A 25,444-nucleotide genomic window follows, 5' to 3' on the forward strand; every position below is an offset into this window, starting at 1 on the left:
TTATTACTGGTACTCTGCATTGTGCTAAATCCAGTTTCAACAGGATAGAAAATCTTGATGCACCAAATGCACTGGGCCACCAAGACAAATGTGTCATCACCACCAGTGTCCTAGTTGAAAGATCCAATCTAACCTTTTGTATTATTTATCATATTTGCCAGTTGGGGAAGGGTGAAACTACCTGAAAAGAGAGAGAAAGTTGGAATTTACTCTGTGACAGAATTCCAACCTATTGATTCTAACAGCCAATTTCAGTTTTCATTCTGAGAAAATTAAAATATTAATCTCACCAATGGTATCATTAATTATTTAACCCGACAATAGCACCAAATTCAACATTAGAAATAGGACAATACCAACACTTAGCAACAAAATAAATCACATCTGCTTAAAATTTAAGACCTAGATTCCTTGCATTTGTCACTGAAATTGTTGGACAGACACCCAGCTCAGTATCTGGCAGGAGATCAGAGTGGCACACTTCTTTTTTTAATGGAGGGAGCTTGAGGCCATTAACAGGCCAAGGAAATGACAGAAAATGTTTTGTTGTTCCCCTGTAGGTAAGCCAATACCCACATTCTGTGGTATCACACCCCTCTGTTACCTTGGGGCAGGATTTTCCACACCTGCCCACCGCCGCGATCTTCCGGTCCCACCACAAGTCAGTGGACTTCTGGCTGGGGCACCGCCTCGCCCGGGGAAAATCCTGGCCTTGGTCTTCTTTTCATCTTCTCAGCCTTCATTTGTGATCACCAGTGATTGTCATCAACGATCACCTTCATTCATGTTTCTATTTTGTTAAGTATTTCTTAAAATAATTATTTCTATGCTTGTGTAACTGCCCAGAGTTTCCATGAAGAAAGAGAAAAATTCATTTGGTATGAATTTGGGGGTCAGCAGCAAACAAATGCCACTCTCTGTTCCATATAAGATAAAAGCAAAAAACTACGGATGCTGGAAATCCAAAACAAAAATAAAAATACCTGGAAAAACTCAGCAAGTCTGACAGCATCTGCGGAGAGGAACACAGTTAACGTTTCGAGTCCGTATGACTCTTCAACAGAACTACTCTCTGTTCATTATGCTTACAGCTACCCACAGACATGCTGTGGGCTTTTGAACAGCAACTTAAGGTCACCACAAATCTGAAGCATCATGCGTTCTGTACAGAGGATCTGCAACCTGTGTGAACAGTGGCAGTAACAACCTGCCTGTTCAATAAATCATATTGACGAATCCTTACTGAGGCACACAGAGTTTAGAACAGGAAAAGAACATGAATTTAATTGAAAGTAAAATCATGTACAGAAAGCAAAATTAGAAGAGAGAGAAAGAGAGATAAGTCTAAGAGGGGGGAAAAAGAGATAGAAAGCACAAATAATAATTTAATTAAAAAATATCCAGCAATAATTCAGATTTGAAGGAATTGGGCTTGTAGAAGTTAATTTTCAATCCCAGAGAGGTTGTTTGGCAGTAATTAAAACTTCAATCACATCTTTAAATATTCACTGACATTTAAACAGACAGCCCTAACTTTTTCTGGCATGTTTCATGGGTAAGTACATCAACTGCATGGCCTTTCTGAGTTTGAATACGGAATCTCTCAATGAGATAGCGAAGCCTGTGGAGGCATAAGGCAACTCAGGCAATAACTTCCTGATTTCTGTGTTTAACTGTGAATTTGTGGATGCTGAAAACTGCTGTTTGATTTGCTGCTTAATAACGATGAGTGCTGACAGCTTCATTGTTATCTTCATAACAAAATCAAAGCCTATTATTTACCATTCCCCGGTTTTTCAATAATATTGCCTCCTTGGGGTCTTCAACATCATACCTGGTTGACACCACCAGTAGTGTCATAAATATGTTAAAAATTCCCCATAAATTAAGGCAGCTTCTGATTGAGTAGAGTGCCACAGAGCCTTAGCAAAAATAAAAATCAATGGGGAAGGTCAAGGAGGAAAACTGTTCGTGCTTGAAATCATAACACAAAAGGAAGAGGGCTTTAACGTTCAGAGATAAATCATCACATCCCAGGGCATTGCTGCTGGAATTCCTTAGGGTAGCAACCCTGGTACACCAATCCTCAGGTGCTTCATCAGTAACCTCCACTTTATCATGAGGCCAGAAGTGGAGTTGTTCACTGATGACTGTGCACTATTCAGCTCAATTGGCAACTTCTCTGATAATCAACCAATGCATGCTAGCCCACATCTAGACTTGGGTTCAGAATAAACAGGTAAAATGTATGCCAATAGGTACCAGGTAATGAACATCTCAAACAAGAGAAAGCCAAGCTCTCCCTCCTAGACTTTCAAGGGGACTACCATTGTCAAGTTCCTTTTGCATCACCAATTTCCTCTACCATCAACATCTTTTTTAGGGTCACCATTGCCCATAAACTTAACTGAATGAGCCATGCTAATAATGTTACTACAAGAGCAGAACAGAGGCTGGGTAATCTTTGACAAATGGCTGACTTCATGGCCTCTTTAAAACACTTCATAGTGTTATGGCTACATGGCTAAATTTAGGCATTGTCCCTACTCGCCTGGATGGGTACAGTTGGAAAAAGACTCAAAAAACTTAACACTATCGAGGACAATCCCTTTTACCGAATCAGTACCTGTGCCAATTAACTTGAATGCACCCCCTCCGACACCAGCTCACTGTGGCTCCAGCACATGTTAACAGGATGCACTGCAGCAAATCAGCAGAGTTACTTCAGAAGCATTTTACTCCCATGTGTGATCTACCATCAAAAAGGACAAAGTGAACAATGTTTTGGGGCTACCATCATATTCAAGTTTTTCTCCAGGTATCAAACCTTCCTGTTTTGGACATATATTACTATTCTTTCACAGCTTCTGGAAGCCTCTACCTGGCACCATTGTGTGAGAGGGCCAGCGCCACAGGATTGCATTGCTTCAAAGCGAAGACCCACCTCAGAGCAACTGGGGTGCAACCTTGTCAGCAGCTCCCAAAGTCCTAAGAAAAACTGAAAAGACACCCATGCCCTAAATATTGGAGCCTCACTCAGCATCATAGCCTTTGGTTATATAGTTTGCATTGTCAACCTGTGCACGATTTCCTCCAATACATTACTGAGGGAACAAATTTAAAAGTTTATTTATTAGTTCTTGCTCTAACATAAACAACACTCACTTCCAACCTGTTAGTCGGTTATGAATTCAGCATAATTAATTTAAATTATTGTGTTGTAACTCACCGTTGGTTATTATTCTAACTAATTGAAGCATTTTTGTACATATCAAGCTGAGCAATGTCAGTACAGAATAATGAAAATATAGCATTTTTTGGAAATCACTAACATGATAGGAGTAAAATAGCTAGATGCAGACTAAATGCTCCCTCTATATTATTCCAGAAAATTTGCTATAATTCACTCTCATAAGAACACTCCTGGCTACTGTAGCAACATGCTTCTCCGCCGATACTGCCAGACCTGCTGAGTTTTGCCAGGTATTTCTGTTTCTGTTTTTGTTTTGCCGGGAACTGTGCAAACTCATGTCACTTAAGAACATGTTAGCAGGCAGACAAAAGAGTTTCCATCTCATCAATCTGTGGTGATGACATAGTTTTACAATGCAAGCAGTTTTACAATTCACAATTCACTTGTTCTTCATTTATCTCCCACATATGCCTGAGGATTGTTTTAAATTTGTTTTCCAAAGCTTTACGTGGGTAGAAATTTTCACTCGGCAGGCGGGCGTGCACCCAGCCTGCTCGAGAGTGAAATGATGCGCGTTGACATCGGCCGAGCTTGCTGACATCAACGCGCAGCACACGATCGTTCGGTCGGTGGGCGCCAACAATTAAAAGGCCCGTTAAGGCCATTAAGTAATCAATTAACCTAAAATTTTCTCTGCCCATCCAACCTTACAGGTGCTCAAGCGGCCTTGGCATTTTTTTTGCAAACCTTATCCGTGGGTGGGGTGTGGTTTCCAACAGCAGATAAAGAGAAAATAAAAGGTTTAAAATTGAATGAATAACACGTCCCTGCTCATGTGACAGCATCACATGAGGGGACATGTTTTACTACATTTTTATTTTCTTCATTTATTTATTTTTTTAGCAATGCTTCATCTCCCCGAGACAGTTCTGTGCCTCAGGGAGATTAGGAAGCTCTCAGCCGCCCGCACGCGCCAAGTTGGCGCCTCAGCCCGCTCGCCCTCCTCTCCCCCCCCCACCGCCCACACAGGCAGTGCTGAGCGCTGCTGCTCGCATTTCACACTGGGCGAGCCTTCGTTGGCCTGCTATCGTGAAATCGTGGTTGGCTTCCCAGCTGCACCCTCCCACCCCTGCTGAGCCCGCCCACCATGGGCAAAAATCTGCTCCATATGTTTGCTGTCAGAAAGAAGAGGCTTTTTCAAAATAAACCTTGTCCATGAGTTTTAAGAAACAAGCAAATATATGACAGTAATGGATTTTGAAACTAAAGAATGTCATAATTAAAAACTGAAAAATTTTGTTATCCAGAATTGTCCAGGCTTAAATTTAGGCAAAAAGAAAACGTTAGGAATGACATCTTGACTTGTGTCTTCAAAGTTGCAAAATCGCCATAACGCAAAAAAAGAAGAGTACATTATATAAAAAAAACGACTCAGAATTTAAAAAAAACAATGGCCCAAATCTTCTAATCAGGATCAGAACCCATATTTTTGACACTGATTGAAGCAAAAAAATACCCAGTTGCCTTCCTACGATTTTTCTGGGCAATCTCCTGATGGAGGATCCTTCCAAACTTACTAAACACAGAACCTCCGGTGGAGCAGCGGGGAGAATCCGCGCAGAAGACATGTCCCCCCTCCCCCTTTTATGGCACTGGTTGCCGTATTCTGGTAAGTAAAGAGTCTAAATATCCCAAACCTTCTTTGAAAAGCAATGGAGGGAAAGTAAGTGTGTAAGTGGTTGGGTGGGTGAGGTAAGGGGGTAGGGTGGATAAGTGGGTAACGGGGTAGAATGGGTGAGGTAGGGTGAGTAGCGTAGTAAGTTGGGTGATGGGGTAAGGTAGTTGGGTGGGTAAGGTAAGTGGGTAGGATGTGTAAGCTAATTGGGTAAGGGGGTAGGGTGGGTAATGGGTAAGGTAAGTGAGGAGGTATGATAGGGAAGGTAAAGTGGTTAAGGGAGTTGGGTGGGTGAGGTAAGTGGGTAAGGGGGGTAAGATAAGTTGGTAAGGCAGTAGGGTGGGTGAGGGGGTAGGGTGGTGAGGTTGGGTCAGGTCAGATCGGTGGGGGGAGTCGGGGCATTGTGGGAGGTTGGGTCAGGTCAGGTTTGGGGAGGTCAGGTTGAGTCTGGGGGTGGCGGGGGATCATGGGGTAGTCGGGGGGTCAGGGGAAGGAGTCGGGGGTCAAGGGGATTAGTCGGGAGTCGAGGGGATCAGTTGCATAGTTACTTAGGAGTTGGACTGGGATTTTTCAGTCTAACATTTCCAGGGTAACTATACAGTTAATGAAATTGGAACTGTCTGAAGTCTCTGGCTCTAACTTTGAGTTGGAGACCTTTTTGCAGGGTTCCATGAGCAGGAAAATTGCCTATTGGCAGTTCAAAATTCCCAGACAATTCCCACAGAGTCAATGCGTTGAGACTTCCGAGGGATCTTGGGGGGCTATGTACAGTCTCTGACAATCTGGAGACCGGAAGATCTGGGCCAATATTAATGAAACTATCAGCAAACATACACTAAAAATGTGAATTTCAACATTTCATTCAGTTAAAAATGTTTTAAGTAGCTTCTTCTATAATAGTATACTTGTAATATCCAAAGACATACAAATTTCTATATTTCATCTGGACAATTCAAAATTACTCAATTGTCTATAAAACACTTTAGGACATTGAGAGTCATAAAAATATAAGTATGAGTCTTCCTTTTTTATTGCACACTTCAACAAATTCCTATGAAGGGAAAGTGAAAGATATCCACAGCTAGAGCTCCTTAGATGATGAAATAGATAGAAATTAAAATTTTTCAGAAAAAGCAGGTTTTGATGAATGTCTGATTTACATGTAATAAAGAATGAAGGACAAACAGAAAGTGCAGATGAGAAATTGGAAAGGAAATAAGAGAAAATATGCCCAAAAAAAATTACTTGGTAAAGTAAAAGGGCTTTGGAGAAGGTGTTGAGATGATTTACCATATAGCCACCATGGATAAGGGATTTCCGTTATATGATGAGATGAGAGAGGCTGGAATTGTTCTCATTAGAGCAGAGAAGTTTAAGGAGAGATTTGATAGAGGCATTCAAAATATTAAGGGGTTTTGATGGAGCGCATAGGGAGATATTGTTTCCATTGGCAGGAGGGTAAGTAACATGAGGGCACAGATTTAGCAAAAAGAACCAAAAAGGAAATGAGGAAAAAATTATTGTCCTCAATAAGTTGTTGTGAAAGGAATGTCCTGCCTGAAAGTTTCAATTGTAACTTCCAGAATAGAATTGGATAAAAATTTGAAAACAAACAACTTGTAGGCTATGGGGAAATAGCAGGAGAGTGGGATTAACCAAAAGAGCCATCATAGACATGATGGGGTGAATGACCTTTTCTATCCTTCATGCTAATATCTGGGGGAGTGTGGGGGAGCTGTCCCAAAGACTACTCAAGCAGCAGTCTGACATAGTCATAATCACTGAATCATACCTTACAGCCAATGTTCCAGACCCCACCATCACTATCCTGAGAACAGACCTACCAGAGGTGATGCCACAGTGGTATGCAGTCAGAAGAGAGTTGCACTGGGAATCCTCAATATTGGATCTAGACCCCATGAAGCCATATGGCATCAGGTCAAACATGGGTAAGGAAAATTCCTGCTGATTACCACCTACTGCTCTCCCTCAACTGATGAATCAGTAATGTTCCATATTCAACACCACTTAGCAGAGGCACTGAAGGGAACAGTATGCACTCCGGGGGGGGTGCTTTAATGCCTATAACCAAGAGTGGCCTGGTAACCACCAAGCTGGCTGAGTCCTGTAGGACATTTCTGCCAGACTGGGCCTGCAGTGGGTGGTGTAATACCAACAAGAGGTAAAAGCCTACTTGATTTTGCCCTCATCAATCTACCTGTTGTAGATGCATCTGTCTATGACAGTGTTGATTGGAGTGACCACTGCACAGTCCTTGTGGAGACAAAGTCCCACTGAGGATACTATCCGTTGCATTATGCTAAATGAAATAGATTCAGAACAGATCTAGCAGTTTAAAACTGGGCATCCATGAGGTACGCCATCAGCAGCAGCAGAATTGTATACAACCACAATCTGTAACCTCATGGCCTGACATATTCCCCCACTCTACCATTATCATCAAGCCGGGAGATCAATCCTGGTTCAATGAAGATTGTAGGAGGGCATGCTAGGAGCAGCACCAAGCACATCTAAAAATCCGGTGCCAGCCTGGTGAAGCTGCAATGCAGGACTATCTGCATGCCAGACAGTGGCAGCAGCATGCAATTGACAGAGCTAAGCGATCCCATAACCAGCAGGGCAAATCTAAGCTCTGCAGTCCTGCCACTTCCAGTCAAGAATGGTGGCGGACAATTAAACAACTAACTGCAGAAGGAATCTCCACAATTTTCCCCATCCTCAACAATGGGGGAGCTCAGCACATCTGTACAAAAGACAAGGCTAAAGCATTTGCAACCATCTTCAGCCAGAAATGCCGAGTAGATGATGAATCTGGACCTCCTCCTGAAGTCCTCAACATCACAGATGCGAATCTTCAACCAATTCAATTTACTCAATGCGATATGGAGAAATGGCTGAAGGCACCGGTTATAGCAAAGCTATGGCCCTCACACACCCCAGCAATAATACTGAAGACATGTGCTCCAGAAGTAGTTGTGCACCAAGCCAAGCTGTTCCAGTAAAGCTACAACACTGGCATCTACCTGATAATGCGGAAAATTGTTCAGGTATGTTCTGCCAACAAAATTCAGGAGAAATACAATCCAGCCAATTACAGTCCTAAAAACACACTTTCAATCATTCAGCAAAGTGATGGAAGATGTCATCAAACATGCCATCAAGCGACACTTAAACAGCAATAACATGCTCACTCATGCTCAGTTTGAGTTCTGTCAGGGTCACTAAGTTCCTTACCTCATTACAACCTTGGTCCAAACATGGATAAAAGAGCTGAACTCAACTGCAAAGTGAGAGTGAATGCCCTTGACATCAGGACAGCATTTGTGACATCAAGGTTAGCAAGGCCTTAGCAAAATTGAAGTTACTGGAAATCAGGGGGAAAACTCTCCACTGGTTGGAGTCAAACCTAGCACAAAGGAAAATGGTTGTGGTTATTGGAGACCAATCAGCTCAGTCCCAGAGCATTGCTGTAGCAGTTCCTCAGTGTCCTAGGACCAACCATCTTCACCTGTTTCGTCAATGGCCTTCCTTCCATCATAAGATCAGAAGTGGTATTTTTGCTGATTATTGTACAATGTTCAGTATCATTTGTGACTCCTCAGAAATTGAAGGAGACTTTGTCCATATGCAGGAAGACCTGGACAGTATTCAGTCACGGGCTGATAAGTGGCAAGTGGCATCACTCAAGTGCCAGTTAATGATCATCTCCAACAAGAGTAAATCTAACCATCTCATCGTGACATTCAATGGCATTACCATTGTTGAATCCTCCGCTATCAACATCCTGTACAATTGACCAGAAATTGAACTGGACCAGTCATATAAATACAATGGTTACAAGGACAGGTCAGAGGCTGGGAATTCTAGTCTACAAGTTGTTTTTTTTTCAAATATTTATCCAATTTCATTCTGGAAATTGCAATTAAACCTTTCAGGTAGTACATTCCTTTCATAACAACTCTTTGAGCAAAATACATTTTTTTTCACTTCCTTTTTTTTTGCTGCAGGATTCCCAAGAACTCACCTCCTGCTTCCCCAAAGTCTATCCATAAGGCACTAGTCAGGAATGTGATGGAATACTTTCCACTTACCTGGATGATTGCAACGCCATAAATATTCAAAAAGCTCAACACCATCTAGAACAAAGCAATCCGCTTGATGGCCACCCTATCCAACTTAAACATTGATTCCCTCCACCACCGATGCACAAAAGCAGTAGTGAGTACCATGTATGAGATATACTGCAACAACTCGCCAAGGCTGCTTTGATAGCACCTTCAAAACCTGCAACCACTACCACCTAGAAGCACAAGGGCAGTGGACACAACCGCCTGCAAGTTAATTCTTCTCCAAGACAAACACCATCCCGATTTGGAACTCTATCACTGTTTCTTCGCTGTCGCTGGGTCAAAATCCTGAAACTCCTTTCCTAACAGCACTGTGAGTCTATGTGGTTCACACGAAATGCAGAAGTTCAAGAAGGCAGCTCACCACTGCCTTCTCGAGAGCAATTAGCGATGCTCACATCCCATGAAAGAATGAGAAAACTAAGATAATCCAGAATAACCCTTTGGTACTGTAATGGGGGGGGTGAGAGGGCTGCGATGTTGGCCCTTCCTGATGATTTAAACAGGACTCCAGCTGTGTGCTCAGGTGCATGCAGAAGATACCCAAAGAGAAATATAGAGATTTACTTGTTTCTCCTTCAACCCTATCAAAGATACATATCTTGCTATTATTTATTATCTGTGTGGTTGCAGAGTATTGGTTGGAGTGTTTTCTTATGTAATAAATGTCTGGTACTCAGTTTGTGCATCTTCGCTTGATATTGAACTCTCGCCTCTGGCCAAATGTTATGGGTAGTTGAAAAGAATATGGGTAAATCCACTGAGGACTATTTGCTTGCATGGAGGCTAAAATATAGCACGGACTGGCAGGCCAAATGTCATGTTTCCTGTACATATTTTCTATATTTCTCATCCTTGAGCTCAAATCCCAGCATGGCCTCACCCTTCCCTAACTCTGTAGCCTTGCAATCAGATCTCTGTGTTGCCCCAATTCTGTGCTCTTGTCCATTCCTGATTCAGTTTTGCTGTATCTTCAGCTGTCTTGGTTTAAGCTCTGGAAACCTCACCCCCCCCCCCCCCCCACCCCCGCCCCCCCCACTAAACTTCTTGACTTCTCAAGGTGCTCCTTAAAACTTACCCTTTTGAGCAGGTTTTTGGTCACCTATCCTAATATCTCCTTATGTGACTCAATTTGATCTGATAACACCTTTGTGAAATGCCTTGGGATGCTTTATTATTTTAAAGGCACTCTATACATGCAAGTGGCTGTTGTTGTTGATGTGGGTAAATATTAGTCCCTGTTTAAATTATGATATGCCATTAAAATTGCATAGTTTGCCATAGCAGATTAATGCTTCCACAGCAAGAAGCCTAGAAATCTATACTGGAAAAGTATTCTGAAACCTGGTGATTTTAGCACATGGTAAGAATCAGTAGGCCTGAAAGCACAATCAGGTTAATGGAAGGCTTCACTAGTTTATATTACTCAGACTACAAATATTTTGGCAGGTGACCAAATTTGGTATATGTGCAGACCATCTTCTATTCCTCCAATGCCCTGTGGTATATTTGGCTCAACACATTAAAGAAATGAATGATTATATCAAAACAGGTCTTTCCATTACATACCTTAAATACCATCAGTGCTAAGCAGGTCTGGGATTTTTTTTTTTCTGTTCAGATTAACTGCACTTTAGCTTCTTTGTGCATGGTCCACATTCAGTTTATTGTTGTTGGCAATAGTTTGCAGGCCCCAGTATAATAGTCTTGGCAAACTATAACCTTAAGGGAACCACATTAAGTCTAATTGTGTTATCTAATGAATTTCTTGTGCATGTAACATTAAAATAGAAGTTTAATTGAAACATAACACTTAGGTCTGACAATCTCTAGGTGAACTGCATTAATCCAGATATTTATTGTAGTTACTCAGCTTGTTCAGGGACTTTTCAAAACTAATTGTTCAGTAACTTACTTTACATGAATGTGTATTATTCCATTACCTTTGACATAATAAAACAAAGCACTGTCTAGTAGTTCAAGTGATTAAATTCTTAAAATCAAGCCAACTGATCATGCAACTATTAGTCTGCCAGTCAGTTAAATTCAATCGCCTTGATGGGTGAGTTTTATAATTTCTTTGCCAAATTGCTTGGTGAAATATCAGTGATAGCAAGGCATTCAGAAAATAAATATGTTTGAATTTGGCACATCTCAATTGAAGCCATAATTTCAGCTGGAAAATCCTGAAAACTTAAATTCACAAGCTATTTACTGGCTGATCACTCTACACAAATTGAAGCAGGAGGACGTGCACATCTGTCCACGTTTGATTCAGAGAATTTTTTTTTCATATATACGTTATAGCTTGACCAAGGCAATGAAATTATTACAATTAAGCCATGTTCAATATGCTCTTTGTGCTGGACCTGAGCACTTGCAGACAAAGTAGAATGCACCCCAATTTCTGGATCTGAATGCGTTAAAATGAAATGTTGTCTGGGTATGTTTTTATTTCTTGAAATTCTTCGCAGCTGCTCAATTACGTTGTCTTTGGCCGAGTCCCTGCGTTCGGACATCTTTGACTGGTTGTGAAAAATACCTTTTCCACTTTTCATTCACCCAGCACGGGCATCAAAGAAGAGACTATAGTCAGGCTGCTCTTGTCCATTTCCTATTTACCATGCTACTATTCATACTATGGGTTGGTAAGGCTTCTGTGAGCACTTCTCATGCAAAGCTTTTTAACATCATAGTCTCCAACCCAACAGTTAGTGAGAATATGTGTGAGGTTTTGATACTTTGTTGTTTTGGAAAAGATGCTGTCAAGTATTTTATCTTTTATGTTTACTTGCTGAATTATCCTTACATCTGACCAATTTAAACATGACAATTAGTTTGCATTGTAGTTTATCCTCAGCAGCATAGTTAATCAGTTTGGTGTTTTCATGCGTATTTGGAGATATCTAGGATATGTGACAGCATCCCATGCTATTTCTGCTATTGTATATATTTCACACAGAAGATTAAGATTCGGTTCATGGGAAACTGACTTTGACAAGCAGCATAAAAAGTATAGGAAGCAACCTGAATGACAAGAATGTAATCATGAGGAACATCAAATGGGGTATTGTACTTTCTTTCTTAAAACTGCATAGAGTGCTCTGAAAGTTTGGAACTGCAAAAGGCTAAATCAAAGACAAGCAATATTAAATAGTCTGGGAAAATCATTTAATTACTTCCTATGATTCAATCTTTTGAAGCCCTTCAGTTTTCAGACATTACAGCCAAAGAAAACATTGAAGTGTTTTTATTTTACCGATGACAAAATGGAAATTCACAGTAAAGCAGTGCTAGTCAAGTACATCAAGCTGTTCCAACAAAAAAAAATGCTACAAAGTTTACTACTTGGCAAAACAATTCCATGGTTATGTGTGCTTCATTTTGTGCAATCTCCCTTATCAGTAAATCTAATATCAATAGTCGCTTGATTGTACAGAACTTGAGTATTGCTGAGAAAGAGAAACACTATTGAAGCTTTTTGTCTTGCACTGATCAGGACAGATTTGCAAGAATACCAGATCTCAAAGGGGAACAACAATTTACACTGCATGAGAAGACAGTGCTGATTGGTTGACAAGTGGTCTCTGATTGGTGGAGGCATTGCCATGGAGGATGGACCAGGGAACAGTTAACTGCCAAGCTTGTGTTTAAATTCATACCAGGCAATCGACTTTGATTGGTCAAGGCATTGCCATGGGGAATGAATCAGGCAATAGCTGTCCCCCAAGCTTTTCTTTAGTTGAAAAGGGCACAATAAGTGGACATATCCTTTTGGTTTGCAAAGGACAGGGCCTTGTGTGTGAATATATTTTGTTTCTAGCATGCTTAAATGAGTCACACTGCCTGCTGCAAACAGCCAAAGGAAGGACGTGCTGTTTGATATGATCCACCAGTTGTTGGGACGTTTGGCCCATGTACCTGGCATCACACTGGCACTGAAATTTTTAAACCACATCAAGCCAAAAGGACATTCTGCATACCACACAAATGAGTAACAAGATATATGAATTTCAGCACGTCCCTTTGGCTGTTCGCAATAGGCAAAATAATGAACATACTCAACCAGCCCATGCTTGTAAAACTCAGAACATAGTGTCCAACATTAGGTGTGATTCCATGATTGGACAGCATTTTACAAACAATCCTGATTTGCTAAGAATTACACTGGCTATCAATTTAAGGTTATCACTTGGGCTCGCAGTGTGGCTCACTTACTTGTCATAGAAGCTGCATCTATTCATAGACAGGGTCCGGTCCTTTGCAAACAGAAAGCACATTTCCACACATTGTGACTTTTTCAACTAAACAAAAGTTTGGCGGGCAGCCATTCCCTGGTTCATTCTGCATGGCAATGCCTTGACCAATCAGAGTCGACCTGCCTGGTTTGAATTGTAACAGAAGTTTGGCAGTTAACTGTTCCCTGGTCTATTCTCTATTGCAATGCCTCTACCAATCAGAGTCCACCTGCCAACTAATTAACACCCTCTTCTTATGCAGTATAAATTAAAGTTCCCCTTTGAGATTTTGGGTATTCTTACGAATCTGTCTTGATGAGTGCAAGATTAAAAGTTTTGACAGCATGTCTCTTTCTTCAGCAATAAATCTAATATCAATCTTTCACAAGATGAAAAGTAATCTTGAACTTTAAGTGCAAATTCTGTTCAGTGCAAAGTGAGTTTCTGTGATCCTTTGCACTGGTAGCAAAAACAAACATGCCCATGGTAGCAGTAACAGAAGAGTGGGTGAGTTCTCCTTCAACCACCATGACCAAAAACAGATTATCTAGAGATTTGTTTCATTGCTGTTTTGTGGGACATTACTGTCTGAAAATTGACTGTTATGTTTGCCGACATAACAATGAACTGTATGCACTTAAAAAATAATTAACTAGCTGTGAAGTTCTGTGGAATATACTGAGGACGCAAGAGCAAAGCACTGTGGATGCTCAAAATCTAAGATAAAAACATAAATTGCAAGAAGTACTCTGCAGGCCTAGCAGCATCTGTGGAGAGAGAAACAGTTAACACTTCAAGTTGATGACACTTCGTCAGAACTGGGCGTGCTTATAGGCATGACAGCTTGTGAGCCATGCAGGGACTTCACTATCATAACTCTTGTCATTTAATCTCTCCTCCTTCCACCCTATCGTAGGCCTTCGTGTATGTCCTTTCATTCCCCTCTCCTCCTTTCCATTCCTGGATTAAAAACATTCTCTTTCTTTGTCCTCTGAGGACGTCAGAACATCTGCTCCTTCATCACTCCTGGAGTCGATATCTTCCATCTTGCCAGCTAGTCGCCCAGGACACAATGTCCCAGCAGCAGCCAAGGGATTCTAGACCTGAACCACAACAGGTTTAATCAGCCAAAATTCGCTGGCCTTGTGCATTTCAAATGGCCCAACATGAAAATCAGCAGCCTTACACTAGATTTGCTGAAACCATAAGACCATAAGACATAGGAGTAGAAATTAGGCCATTCGGCCCATTGAGTCTGCTCCGCCATACAATCATGGCTGAAACCATAAGACCATAAGACATAGGAGTAGAAATTAGGCCATTCGGCCCATCGAGTCTGCTCCGTCATACAATCATGGCTGATAAGTTTGTCAACCCCATTCTCCCGCCTTCTCCCCGTAACCTTTGATCCCCTTACCAATCAAGAACCTATCTTTCTCAGTCTTAAATACACTCAATGACCTGGCCTCCACAGCCTTCTGTGGCAATGAATTCCATAGATTCACCACTCTCTGGCTAAATAGGTTTCTCCTCATCTCTGTTCTAAGAGGTCTTCCCTTTACTCTGAGGCTGTGCCCTCGGGTCCTAGTCTCTCCTACCAATCGAAACATCTTCTCCACGTCCACTCTATCTAGGCCTTTCAGTATTCTGTAAGTTTCAATCAGATCCCCCCTCATCCTTCTAAACTCCATCGAGTATAGACCCAGAGTCCTCAAACGTTCCTCATATGTTAAGCCTTTCATTCCTGGGATCGTTCTCGTGAACCTCCTCTGGACCCTCTCTAGGGCCAGAACATCATTCCTGAGATACGGGGCCCATAATTGCTCACAATATTCTAAATGTGGTCTGACCAGAGCCTTATAAAGCCTCAGCAGCACATCCCTGCTTTTATATTCTAGTCCTCTCAAAATAAATGCCAACATTGCATTTGCCTTCTTAACTACCGACTCAACCTGCAAGTTAACCTTAAGAGAATCCTGGACTAGGACTCCCAAGTCCCTTTGCGCTCCAGATTTCTGAATTCTCTCCCCATTTAGAAAATAGTCTATGCCTCTATTCTTCCTCCCAAAGTGCATGACCTCACACTTGCCCACGTTGTATTCCATCTGCCACTTCTTTGCCTATTCTCCTAACCTGTCCAAATCCTTCTGCAGCCTTCCCCCCTCCTCAATACTACCTGTCCCTCCACCTATCTTTGTATCATCTGCAAACTTAGCCAGGATGCCCTCAGTTCCTACATCTAGATCATTGACGTATAAAGTGAAAAGTTGTGGTCCCAACACTGACCCCTGCGGAACTCCACTAGTCACCGGCCGCTATCCTGAGAACGACCCCCTTATCCCCACTCTCTGCCTCCTGCCAGACAGCCAATCTTCTATCCATGCTAGTACCTTGCCTCTAACACCATGGGCTCTTATCTTACTGAGCAGCCTCCTGTGCGGCACCTTGTCAAAGGCCTTCTGGAAGTCGAAGTAGATAACATCCATTGGCTCTCCTTTGTCTAACCTACTTGTTACCTCTTCAAAGAATTCTAACAGATTTGTCAGGCATGACCTCCCCTTGATGAAACCATGCTGACTTTGCCCGATTTTATCATGCACTTCCAAGTATTCTGAAATCTCATCCTTAATAATAGACTCTAAAATCTTACCAATGACCAAGGTCAGGCTAATCGGCCTGTAATTTCCCGTCTTTTGCCTCACTCCCTTCTTAAACAGGGGGGCTACATTAGCGATTTTCCAGTCCTCCGGGACCCTCCCTGACTCCAGTGATTCCTGAAAGATCACCATTAACGCCTCCACTATCTCTTCAGCTATGTCCTTCAAAACTCTGGGGTGTAATCCATCTGGTCCAGGTGATTTATCCACTTTCAGACCTTTCAGTTTTCCTAGCACCTTCTCCTTGGTAATGGCCCCATACTCACCTCTGCTCCTCGACTCTCTTGAACTTTGGGGATGTTACTCGTGTCTTCCACCGTGAAGACTGACGCAAAGTACCTATTTAGTTCCTCCGCCATTTCTTTGTTCCCCACTACTACAGCGTCATTTTCCAGCGGCCCAATGTCCACTTTTGCCTCTCTCCTAACCTTTATATATCTAAAAAAAACTCTTGCAATCTTCTTTTATATTACTGGTTAGTTTACCCTCATATTTAATCTTCTCCCTCCTTATTTCTTTTTTAGTTGTCCTCTGTTGGTCTTTGTAGGCTTCCCAATCCCCTGGTTTCCCACTGCTCTTCGCCACATTGTATGCTTTCTTTTTAGCTTTTATGCTGTCCCTGACTTCCCTTGTCAGCCATGGTTGCCTCATCCTCCCTTTAGTATGCTTCTTCTTCCTAGGGATGAATTTTTGCTGTGTCTCCCAAATTACTCCCAGAAACTCCTGCCATTGCTGTTCCACTGTCTTTCCTGCTAGGCTCATCTCCCAGTCAATTCTGGCCAGCTCCTCCCTCATGCCTCTGTAGTTTCCTTTATTCAACTGTAATACTGTTACATCTGATTCCAGCTTTTTCCTCTCAAATTGCAGGGTAAATTCTATCATATTATGGTCACGTCCTCCTAAGGGTTCCTTCACCTTAAGCTCCCTTATCAAATCTACCTCATTACACATCACTGAATCTAGAATTGCCTGTTGCCTAGTGGGCTCCACCACAAGCTGCTCCAAAAAGCCATCTCGTAGACATTCCACAAATTCCTTTTCTTGGGATCCACTACCAACCTGATTTTCCCAGTCTCCCTGCATATTGAAATCCCCCATGATCACTGTAACCTTACCTTTCTTACACGCCTTTTCTATCTCCTGGTGTATCTTGTGCCCCACATCCTGACAACTGCTCGGAGGCCTGTACATAACTCCCATTATGGTGTTTTTACCTTTGCGGTTCCTCAACTCTACCCACACAGATTCTACATCATCTGACCCTACGTCATTTCTTGCTATCGATTTAATTTCATTTCTTACTAACAAAGCAACCCCACCCCCTCTGCCAACCTGCCTATCTTTTCGATAGAATGTATATCCTTGGATATTTAGCTCCCAGTCCTGATCCCCTTGCAGCCAGGTCTCCGTGATGCCCGCCACATCATACCTACCAATTTCAATCTGCGCCACAAGCTCATTTACCTTATTTCGTATACTGTGTGCATTCAGATACAACACCTTCAGTCCTGTATTTCTCATTGTTGTCCCTTTATCTGAGGTGCTTGAAGTTAGATTCCTAGCCCTTTCCAAACACTCTGACCTATTTTGTGTTCTGGGGACTTTAATAGCCTCTCCTGGGCTCTCCTTTCTTTTCAGTTTTTTCATAATCTTCCATGAAGTTGAATCCACTCCCCCCACATGCTAACCTGCTGCTTTGTTTCCCATTAGTCATACTTCTTGGAGTTTTATTGGGAGGTAACAGCTCATGAGAGTGCTTTGGGAATATCCTCCAGCCTGCTTGTTCCAGGTTAAGTCTGGGGCTTGAGCCTTTCCAGTACCCAGGCAAGACAAATAAATTCTACTGGTCACCTGACATCAAAAATGTCATCTTGTGTTTTCTATTATTATAGTTGAAGAAATTTGTTTTAGCAAAGGCAAACATGAAGAGCAGCTGGTGAGAGATACAAGAATGTTTATAAGTTCAATTGTAAACATCGTCACATAATGTAAATTTCCACATTTAGCTCATGGGCCAAGTAAAAAAATGTACAGTATCATGTTCATTTGTTTAAACATGCTTAACCATAACAGTCAGGCAATAAATTTAGTCTCAAAGGGTACAACAGGATTTTATTGCAACCTTACCTCGGCAATGAGATCCTTCATCAAGTCCATCCAGACAGTCATTTATGCCATTGCAGAGTTTGCTCATGTGAATACATCGTCTTGTACCAGTGCAGTCAAAATGATTCACAGGACATGTAAATTCTAGGTGTCCAGTACCTAGTGGAGGAGAAAAATTTATTTTTATAAAAAGACATAAAACAGAACAGCATTTTATGTTTTCAGTGACTAAATATACAGAACATCTAGGCTATATTCTATAGTCATGCTCATACTGGTTGTTTATCAACATACTTTTTTTATTTGTTCATGGGATGTGGTCATCACTGGCTAGGCTAGCATTTCTTGCCCATCCCTAATTGCCCTTGAGAAGGTGGTGGTGAGTTTCCTTATTGTACTGGTGCAATTCATGTGGTGTAGGGGCACTCACAGTGCTGTTAGGGAAGGAGTTCCAGGATTTTGACCCAGCAACAGCGAAGGAATGGCGATATGTTTCCAAGCCAGGACAGTGTGTGGCTTGGAAGGGAATTTCCAGGTGGTATTGTTCCCATCTGTCTGCTGCCCTGTCCTTGATGTGGCAAGAACTCAAATGGACAGCAGTAATGGATATTTTTATTGTTATAAGTGACTGATCACTAAACATAATGAGATTATTCAGATTCCAATGCATTTTTCAGATAGTGTAATAAAACATTATTTTAATATCATATACTACAGCCTAACAATAAAACATCAATGGTTAACTAAAGCCTTATGTTGTTTCAATGTTATAAGTGCACTCCAGAATTCATAATTTTACTCTAATTAGTGTGCTATATCAATCATATAGAGAGGGCCCTAAAGAAATATTAGTTGTAATAATCCTGTCCCAGTATTTGTTGAAAGTGCTAAACAGCCACTTAAGACACAGCAATAGTGCATGATAAATTTCTGGGTAATTTTGTTGCAGTAATAAGGCAGAAGAAAGTGCTGCCTTAATGACCAAGCTCTTGAGACTGTGATTCAGGAAGAGAACATGGCATCTATATGACATAGTGAAGTGTGGTTTGTCAAGCTTGACGAGATATTGTAAAGGAAGCTAGTGCAAGACCTGGGAAGACAGCTGCAAGATGAGAGATTTAAGAAATCTACCAAGATAAGTTCTGAATATCAATATGCATGACATACTCCTGCCTTAACCAGAGATGAAAGAATGTCAACTGTGACAAACTTCTCACCCTGGCCTATTTCTATATTAAAAACAATATGAGAAATTTAACTGTTACAGTGCTGCCATGAGATAGGGCAAAGTAATGAATAGATTACATGAATAAGAAAGATGTGTACATTCAGTTCTCAGAAGAATGAGTTAATTACAGATGCGAGCTGTTGCGACCCTGTATGCATGGCTCAAATTCAAAATCTAGTTTACACAATTAGCTCTTGGAAGGGACCAGAACAAGCTGAAGCCAATTCACTCAAATATCCATTATAGCAGATTATTCATGCTGCTCCTGAATGCACCGTTCTCGATGTACTTTCAACCCATCAATTCTGTTCTCACAAAATAAGATGGTCTTCAACTATTAAGAATAGTTACACATTGCTGATTGATCAGAAACCCTTGAAAACCATTGGTTGTAGAGAGTGTAGGCATGGTTAAGCTGGTGACTTCCCCTAGAAAATCATGCGATTAGTATTTTCCCTTCCATATGACAAATGTAGTTACAATGAAGCATGGTCCCAATTTGTAAATTGTTGCCTCCCCAAGCAACTTTGCTAGACTTATTAGGGTCAGAGTGTTAGTGCCCCCTCCTAGTGCAGTTTCTCACCATGATATGCTGAGCCTTTCCCATTTAATACCGTGTAGAATTCTGCTCAACTGCGCACAATTCTGGTCAGATGTCATAAAATGGATACAAAGGCACTGGAAAGGATGCAGAAAAGATTTAGAGAGAGAGTACCAGAAATGGAAAGTTATACCCATTAGGAAAGGATGAATAGGCTGGGTTTCTTTTCTCTTGAAAAGAGAAGACAGACATGGGTCTTTAAAATGATGAAAGGTTTTGAAAAAGTAGACACAAAGAGTATTTCCTCTTGTGGGGAAAAGCAAAACTAGAGGCCATCAATATAAGATAGTCACCCAGTGGGGAATTCAGGAGAAATGTCCTTCCCCAAAGAGTGGTGAGAAAGCGTACACTCATTAGCACAGGGAGTGGTTGATGAATTGCACAGATGCATTTAAGAAAAAGCTGGATAAGCATATGAGGGAGAAGGGAATAGAGGGTTTATGCTGGTTGATTTAGACATGGAATGATGGGAGGAAAGCCGAGTAGAGCATAAATGGGAGAAAGGACTGGTAGGACTGAATGGCCAGTTTCTATATTGTATATTCTGTGTAATTTTTATGTCTTGAATCTATGAGTTCACTAGTCAAGTAAATGCGAATTGCATGCCTTCATATACATTTGTAAGCTGATGCTTACTATCAATAATGGAGAGAGACGGACATTTGAACAAACTGATTGTTTATTGCAACAGAAGGCAGAGCACTAAATCCTTGCATGCTCCCACAACCAACTCCAGCTCAAGACTTGCAGCTAACCAGTAGCCTGTGCTGTACATTGATTGGTCAATACTGCCACATGGTTAGTCCATTTGCATTCTCTTAAAGGTACATGGTACTCCACTTTACCACAGTAATACTACTAGTTTGAAAGAATGAAAAACAATCTTAAATTGACTGGTCATGCAGACTTTGTATTGCAACATTCAGCCACATAGCTTTCATATGCTGAAGTGATTGAAAGTTGGATCTCAATTAATACATATCTGTACAAACATAGGCACACAGTCAGCTTTCTCTCATAAAAAAATATTTCCCTAGGCATTCTGGAATCAAACCAAATTACACTGAACATAGCAAAGGAATATAGGTTTGACAAAAAGTAATTTGTCCTTTTCAGATAACTTTGCCAGTTAGTCTGTGTTGCACGACATGATCTGGTCCCCAACTTCTCCCTCCAAAACCATCTTGGGAGGCAGAAATATTTTGCCAAAAAAAAACTAGCTCCAGAAGTTAATTTTTGCTCTTTGTTTAAAAAAAGTCAAAGGACTATAAGCATAAAAATGGGAATGAAATGGACAAGCATATGTCAAACATTAATGTGTTTTTGTGTGTCAAGTGTGGCAAGGTTGCCATAGTATGAATGATCCCATTATTAACTAGCATGGCTGTGCACCGTGCACTGTGCATTCATTCTATGGCCAATAATTTTGAAGACAATTTAACTTCTCCTGGCGAATGCAACTCATTTGTAGAATTATGAGAATAAATGACATTATTTTAGATTAAATTTTAAGATTTCAAATGCTGTGGCTTATGATTTGACCTTTGTTGCACAGTTGATGATATATCTTGTCATGTTTGTATCCAGTTATCCATATATAACCGAAAAACTAGTGCAAGTGTTTGTTCAGAGGTTTACAGTCAATATAGACAATTTTCAAGTGAAACAATACATAAAGATAAACACTGTTAAAACTATATAACATGAGCTGTTGTGTCCCTAGGAATTATATTGTAGGCACAAATGGAGCTAATGCTCAAATGCATTAAGATTAATTTAAGCAAATATGAACATCTCAGTTATTAACTATACATCATATAAAATTGTCAAAAAATTAAAGTGCTGCAAATCACCTCTTTTTTTTGTTTTACAAATAAACTTGGACACTAAGAATCAGGGCTATTCCTGAAGCATAATGGAATGGATGTTGAAAGTATATTCACCTTAATAGCCAATTTATCTCCTGACATTAAAAGTTCTAAGTGTTAATTATCCAAAGGATGAAATTATTTGGAGACTTGAAACAACATGTCAGCAAAATTATGGCCTTTATTTCTGGCTCTAAAAATGCAAGAGGAGCTTGAACCCACTAACAGCTCCTATGCTGGAACAGCAGGTTCCACTTAAATAAAGCATAAATTAGTTCTAAAATAGGAACCATTTCGACATTAATTTAATGTGTCTTAGAGATAACAGGTTCCTAAACAAGAAGTGCAATCAAAATTACATTAATACACACCAGCGCTTTAAAGTCACTTATTTCGAGTCACATTCTTGGCAATATCTTACTAAAACTACGCGTCTGATGTTGAATAATAGTCTCTGCTTCATTCATCTGGCCAATGTTACTGAACGTATAGCCCCAGGACAACTGTTGCTGCAGTTAATATATATAATATATATGTGTGTTTGTATATATAATTTTTAAATGGATGCAAGACAGGCCCGCAACTCCCATGCCAGTGTGCCAACCATTTTTGAAGTGCCTGGTTGGTAGAAGGACAGTTACCCACTGGCAAGCAGTGGTAGCCTATTAAAGACAACTAAAGGACCTGTTAAGGCCAATATTCTGAGGTCGACTGCTGAAGCCGCTGAAGCCCAGCCGATGCACGGAGGACGCTTCCCATGTCAGACCGGGAGACCAGCACTCCGACATCATTTTAAACATCTCACTCCCACCCTGCGGCTGACATACTGAAATACAGAAATGGGTGTGTGGACACAAGGCTACACCTGAGTGAGACATAGATTGAGTGAGGTGTTGGGAATTTGGTTCAGGTGGGAAATCGGGGTAGAGGGGGAAAAGAGGTGCTCCTTTGTCAATTTTTCTTCAGCCTCCAATGATTGGCAAGCTTTCTTCCTTGTATCTAAACTAGGTGAGTGCAACTTTCTATTACTTTGTGTAAATTATTAACTAACTGACTAATTAAATAAATAAGGTTGGACAGAAATAGCAGGGCTGGTGGTGTGCCATGGCTGCAGCATGTAGGAATTTGTGGAACACACCGCAATCCTGGACAACCATATCTGCAGAAAGTGTCTGCGGCTTTAACAACTCGGCTCCGAATTGCTGAGCTAGAGTCTGAATTGCGGACATTGCGGAGCATCAGGGAGGGGGGAATTACCTGGACACTTTGTTCCAGGAGGCAGTCACTCCACTTAGGCTAGGCACAACTTTAGAGTTGGTCAATGGTCGATGACAGGAGGGTGTGGCTGCGACTCAGGCAGATAAAGGGAACTAGCATGTAGTGATGGAGGACCTTCAGCCCCAGGCTTTGTCCAACAGGTATGAAGTGCTTGCTACCTGTGTAGATGAGGTGAACGATTGCAAGGTGGATAAATGGACTAACCAGCACACAATAGTGAAGGATGCCTGTAGTGGTTGTGGCTATAACCTTTCCTATTGCCTTTAGGCGTCACATGATTGTTCTGACGAATAAGCCCTAAGCACAGGCAATCTTAGGGGCGGAGCTTTCTAGTCGTGGACCTGGCTCAAGCATGAGGCTTGAAAGAGAGCTCTGTAATAAAGTTATCAGTTTCAAGTAAGAAACCTGTCTGGTACATCAGGCTCATTGCAATGTCATTCAAGTCGGGGGAGTGAAGAGGAATGTGATTGTAATAGGAGACAGCATAGTTAGGGGGATAGACACTGTTCATTGCAGTCGAGAACACGAGTCCAGGTGGCTGTGTTGCCTGCATGGTGCCAGGGTTCAGGATAAATGGTCAGGGCTAGAAAGGAATTTGCAGTGGAGGGGGTCTAGATCCAACAATCATGGCCCATGTGTGTACCAATGACACAGGTAAGGCAAGGAAAGAGGTTAGCAGAGCAGGAGCTAGGCACTAAATTAAAAAGCAGAACCTCAAAGGTAATAATTTCTGGATTATTACCTGAGCCACATGCAAATTGGCATAGGGTAAATAAAATTAGAGACAGGAATGTGTGGTTCAAAGACTGGTGTGGGAAAAGTGGGTTCTGGTTTGTGGGGCACTGGCACCAGTACTGGGGAAAGTGAGGGCTGTACCAATGGGATGGTCTACAACTGAACCATTCTGGGACCAGTGTTCCAGTGAGCTGCAAAACAAGGGAAGTAGAGAGAGTTTTGAACTAAATGGGGGCGAGGGATCAAATTTGGGAAGATGTGGTATATCAAAGATTAGATACAAGGCAAGGAAGAAAGGTATTATTATGGAAATGATAAAGAGATCATGACAGGCAGGGACAGAGAGCACAAATCAAAGAGTAAATCAGCAGATAAGGATTTTAATCTACAAAAATACTTTTTTAAAAAGTCAGATGGGGAAAGGTAGCCGAAATGAGAAAGTCATAGGGCGGAATCATCCCAAATTTACACTAAGTGAGGTAGTGGGCGTGAAAAAGACATTTTACCCACCGACTACAATGGTGGGTTTTTGTGCCATATCATCCCCCTCCCAGTTCATCCCGACCACCTCATTAATAATGCATTCACGGGAAATTCACCAGATTGCTGGCGGACGGCCTCCAATTTGCCCGCCATGCTGTTACCTCACTGTTTCCCCACTCTGGCCGCCATATTTAAGCTGCAGCCAGGCACACACTTCTCAATGTTTGCAGCCCAGGACTGTTTTGGTGAAGACATGGCCCCAAAAGTCAAGAAGAGTGGCAGGCCCCCCGATTCAGTGACGCATCCCTGAGATGCCTTCTGGATGCCGTGGACACACACTGCGATGTCCTCTACACCCGCTCTGGCCGAAGGAGGCCCATCAGTCTCATCAGTCGGCATGGGAAGCAGTGGCAGAGGTGGTCAGTGCCAACACTGCACGCAAGAGGTCGGCCATCCAGCGCAGAAAAAAGATGAATGGTTTCATCTGTGTTGCCAGGATAAGTCAATCATCTTAGCACTCTCAACTCATCCACTCACAAGTCCTTACACAGTCATGTACATCTCATTCGCTGCCAGCTCAAGGGACATCACCGCTCACTCTCTCACACACACTTTCTCATCTCATCTGGAGGTAGCCTCCTCATCCAGTCCTTGGCTCCACTCAGCACACATGCAAGCCTGGCATCCTTCTCATTTGGCCTGGCATGTACTTTGCTCACACTCTCTGCATCTGTCTTTATGCAGGTCAAGATTGCGCACAATCAACGGGAGAGTTCCCAGGCCGGGGCAGGTGGATAAGCAAGGCCCTTTCTCCATTTGAGTGACATGTGTTGGAGCTGGCTGGAGAGGGCGTTCCTGCGGCGACGGTGAGATTGGCGGCGAACAGTCGAATCCTGCACCACATTATTCCTCTCTCAATGCTACTCTGAGTCCACCGTTCTGTATGCAACGTGGCTACCAAACACTAATAATCGCCACTTTCTGTCCTAGCCACATCTGACACATCACCATCAGGCAACTTTGACACCAATCCCAGCGCTGAGAGCACCTTGGATGAGGACCCTGAGGGCAGCACCATTGAAGACCCGCTCACCCATGCTCTCCAGCAGTGCAGTGACACACACCGAGGTGAGACCTAGATCTACAGCAGGCTTGGGTTCACAATCTGGTGATCACTTCATGGACATATATCTGCAGCAGGAGCCAAGCTCCCCGGCATTCGGAGGACAGCTGG

General features: G+C 41.9%; 1 protein-coding gene across 1 annotated transcript in view; it reads right to left on the reverse strand.

Annotated features, from left to right (window-relative positions):
• Positions 1-25,444, reverse strand: part of LOC144686788 (low-density lipoprotein receptor-related protein 1-like) — a 1,926,687-nt gene that overhangs the window by 1,355,919 nt on the left and 545,324 nt on the right. Inside the window, exon 3 of the mRNA XM_078552493.1 lies at positions 18,039-18,176. Coding sequence (XP_078408619.1) covers positions 18,039-18,176 — 138 coding nt within the window. The remainder of the gene's footprint in view (positions 1-18,038; positions 18,177-25,444) is intronic.

This window comes from Cetorhinus maximus, chromosome 11, assembly GCF_964194155.1.
Source record: "Cetorhinus maximus chromosome 11, sCetMax3.hap1.1, whole genome shotgun sequence".
Lineage (NCBI taxonomy): Eukaryota > Metazoa > Chordata > Chondrichthyes > Lamniformes > Cetorhinidae > Cetorhinus > Cetorhinus maximus.